Source organism: Gymnoscopelus braueri (assembly GCF_963280865.1).
Source record: "Gymnoscopelus braueri genome assembly, chromosome: 2".
In the NCBI taxonomy this organism is placed as follows: Eukaryota; Metazoa; Chordata; class Actinopteri; order Myctophiformes; family Myctophidae; genus Gymnoscopelus; species Gymnoscopelus braueri.
In genome coordinates, this window is record NC_137604.1 from 2,414,919 (window position 1) to 2,417,418 (window position 2,500).

General features: G+C 52.5%; 3 protein-coding genes across 3 annotated transcripts in view; 2 read left to right on the plus strand and 1 right to left on the minus strand.

Annotated features, from left to right (window-relative positions):
- LOC308076077 (uncharacterized protein) overlaps positions 1-2,500 on the plus strand; it is a 382,945-nt gene that overhangs the window by 204,134 nt on the left and 176,311 nt on the right. The window lies entirely within an intron of this gene.
- LOC308075118 (voltage-dependent T-type calcium channel subunit alpha-1H-like) overlaps positions 1-2,500 on the minus strand; it is a gene marked incomplete at its 3' end in the record, with an annotated part of 187,170 nt that overhangs the window by 46,892 nt on the left and 137,778 nt on the right.
- On the plus strand, positions 1,482-2,339 carry LOC308104033 (non-selective voltage-gated ion channel VDAC2-like; the record flags this gene model as incomplete). The annotated part of the gene is made up of 1 exon (XM_080454285.1): positions 1,482-2,339. One exon carries the CDS (start codon positions 1,482-1,484, stop codon positions 2,337-2,339), a length of 858 nt encoding a protein of 285 aa, XP_080310411.1.

Genomic DNA, 2,500 nt, shown 5'->3' on the forward strand with positions numbered 1-2,500 from the left:
CCGGCAAGTATGCTTTGAAACGTTCTTTACAGCCCTGCTATAGTGAAGTGCTTCTCAACCCTTTCAGGCCACTGCGAGGCGTTGTGAGCTTGTAGATAAGATATTTTCACAATGTGTGAGTCTTTCTCAGGTAATATTTGACAATTTGGCCAACGTTTGACAATTTGTTTTTAATGGTTTGTTGATTCCTTCTGACGCATGATATTTTTTATTTGATCTTAATGGTATTTAAAAAGATCTTAAAAGTCATTACATTGTAACTTTATAAATGTTCAGAAACCCTGTTTACACTTACAGTATACTGTATGTTGGTTTGTTTACTGCTGAGTGAGAAAGACTATGTTTGCACATTAAGCTGATCACCTAGGGACCCCCCAAAAATAAATTGGGGGGTCCCCTGGTGAGAACCACAGCTCTACCGGATCAGAGGAGACCTCCTGTAAAGGTGAAGGAGGTGAAGGACAGCAGATGTTGTGTACTATTAGAGGAGGTGTTACTGTCACCATGACAGGACAGAAGGTGGCATGTTTCCACTGTGTGTGTGTGTGTGTGTGTGTGTGTGTGTGTGTGTGTGTGTGTGTGTGTGTGTGTGTGTGTGTGTGTGTGTGTGTGTGTGTGTGTGTGTGTGTTTGCGTGTGGTTGCGTGTGGTTGCGTGTGTTTGCGTGTGCACGTGTGTTTGCGTGTGTACGTGTGTTTGCGTGTGCGCGTGTGTTTGCGTGTGCGCGTGTGTTTGCGTGTTTGCGTGTGCGCGTGTGTTTGCATGTGTTTGCGCGTGTGTTTGCGCGTGTGCGTGTACGTGTGCACTCCCAGGTGTGTTACCACCATGCTGTGAGGCTGTAAATGAGCTCTCTCTCTGTCTCTCTCTACCATGTGCACGTGTGTGTACACAGACAGACAGACAGACTGTAAAAGTGATAATCGGCTGGTTGGTTAAAACCAAACTCAAGAGCCACTGTGAGGCCTAACTGGATTGTAAGACCAGCTAGCCGTCTTTGTATATGTGATGCGTGATTAACTGGGTTGTAAGGACAGCTAGTCGTCCTGGTTCTCTGTAAAGAGTTAAGCTGTTCTTTGAGCGTCACTGAGGACACTGTCTTAACATGGGGGTCCCTTTTCCTTTATACGCTTGGCCGCGGTGCTAGTGACTTTATGATGATGTCAGTCATGTCCGTATATGGAGCACGCGATGACAGTTATGCCCAAAGGTGGGTCTATGATGTCAGTCTTGGATGTTTCGGTCAGCTCCATATGTGGGCCTCCAGGCGAGGTTCTCTGATGTCAGAGCTGGGTATGTTAGTTATCTCCATATATAGAACCTGGGGTAGGCATCGGCGTCTTTGATTGGCCCATCTGCCACACTGCATCTATATAAGTGGAAGCGTGCACAACAGAACTCCATTAGCGCAAATTATTTTTCTCGAGCAATTATCCTTGATAACTCCATTGTTTTGCCACCCTGTCCCATAGCGTAGAGGCAACGATGGACTTTCCACCCCTGTACAAAGACCTGGGCAAAGCCGCCAAAGACCTCTTCATCAACGGCTTCGGCTTTGGCGCCGTGAAGCTCGACGTGAAGACCAAGAGCCAGAGTGGGTTCGAGGTGAGGGCCGCCGGCTCCAACAACTTGGACACAGGGATCTCTGGGGGCCACCTGGAGACCAGGTACAAGATGAAGGACCTGGGCCTCAGCTTCAAACACCAGTGGAACACGGAGAACCAGCTGAAGACGGAGGTGACCATGGAGGACCGGCTGGCCCAGGGCCTGAGGCTGGGCCTGGACACGTCCTTCGTGCCCAACACGGGCAAGAAGAGCGCCACGCTGAAGACGGGCTACCGGTGCTCCTACGTCAACGCGGGCTGCGACCTGGACTTCCACGCGGCCCCGGGCGCTCCCAGGCTCCACGCGGCCGGCGTGTTGGGCTACCAGGGCCTGCTGGCCGGCTACCAGATGACCTTCGACGCGGCCAGCTCCAAGCTGACCCAGAACAACTTCTCCCTGGGATACAGGGCCGCGGATTGCCAGCTCCTCACCTCCATCAACGACGGCACGGAGTTCAACACCTCCATCTACCAGAAGGTGAACAGCGACCTCCAGACGGCCGTCGGCCTGACCTGGACGGTCGGCAGCGACAGCTCGCGCCTCGGGTTCGCCGCCAAATACCAGCTGGACAAGGACGTGTCGCTGTCCGCCAAGGTGGACAACGCGTGTCTCGTCGGACTCGGCTACACGCAGACCCTGAGGCCGGGCGTGAAGTTTACCGTCTCGGCTCTGATCGACGGGAAGAACTTTAACGCCGGCGGGCACAAGGTGGGCATGGGCTTTGAGTTTGAGGGGTAACGAGGGCCAGAGAGGGAAGACCACACGACGCCGGGGGAAAGCAAGGTAGCGGGAGGAAAAAGGGAAAGAGGCCAAATGTGAGGAAACCTCAAACAGTCTCCCTTCTGGATGCTACACAGACACTTACTCACACATTGTTTGGCTTTAACCGTAGGCCGTAT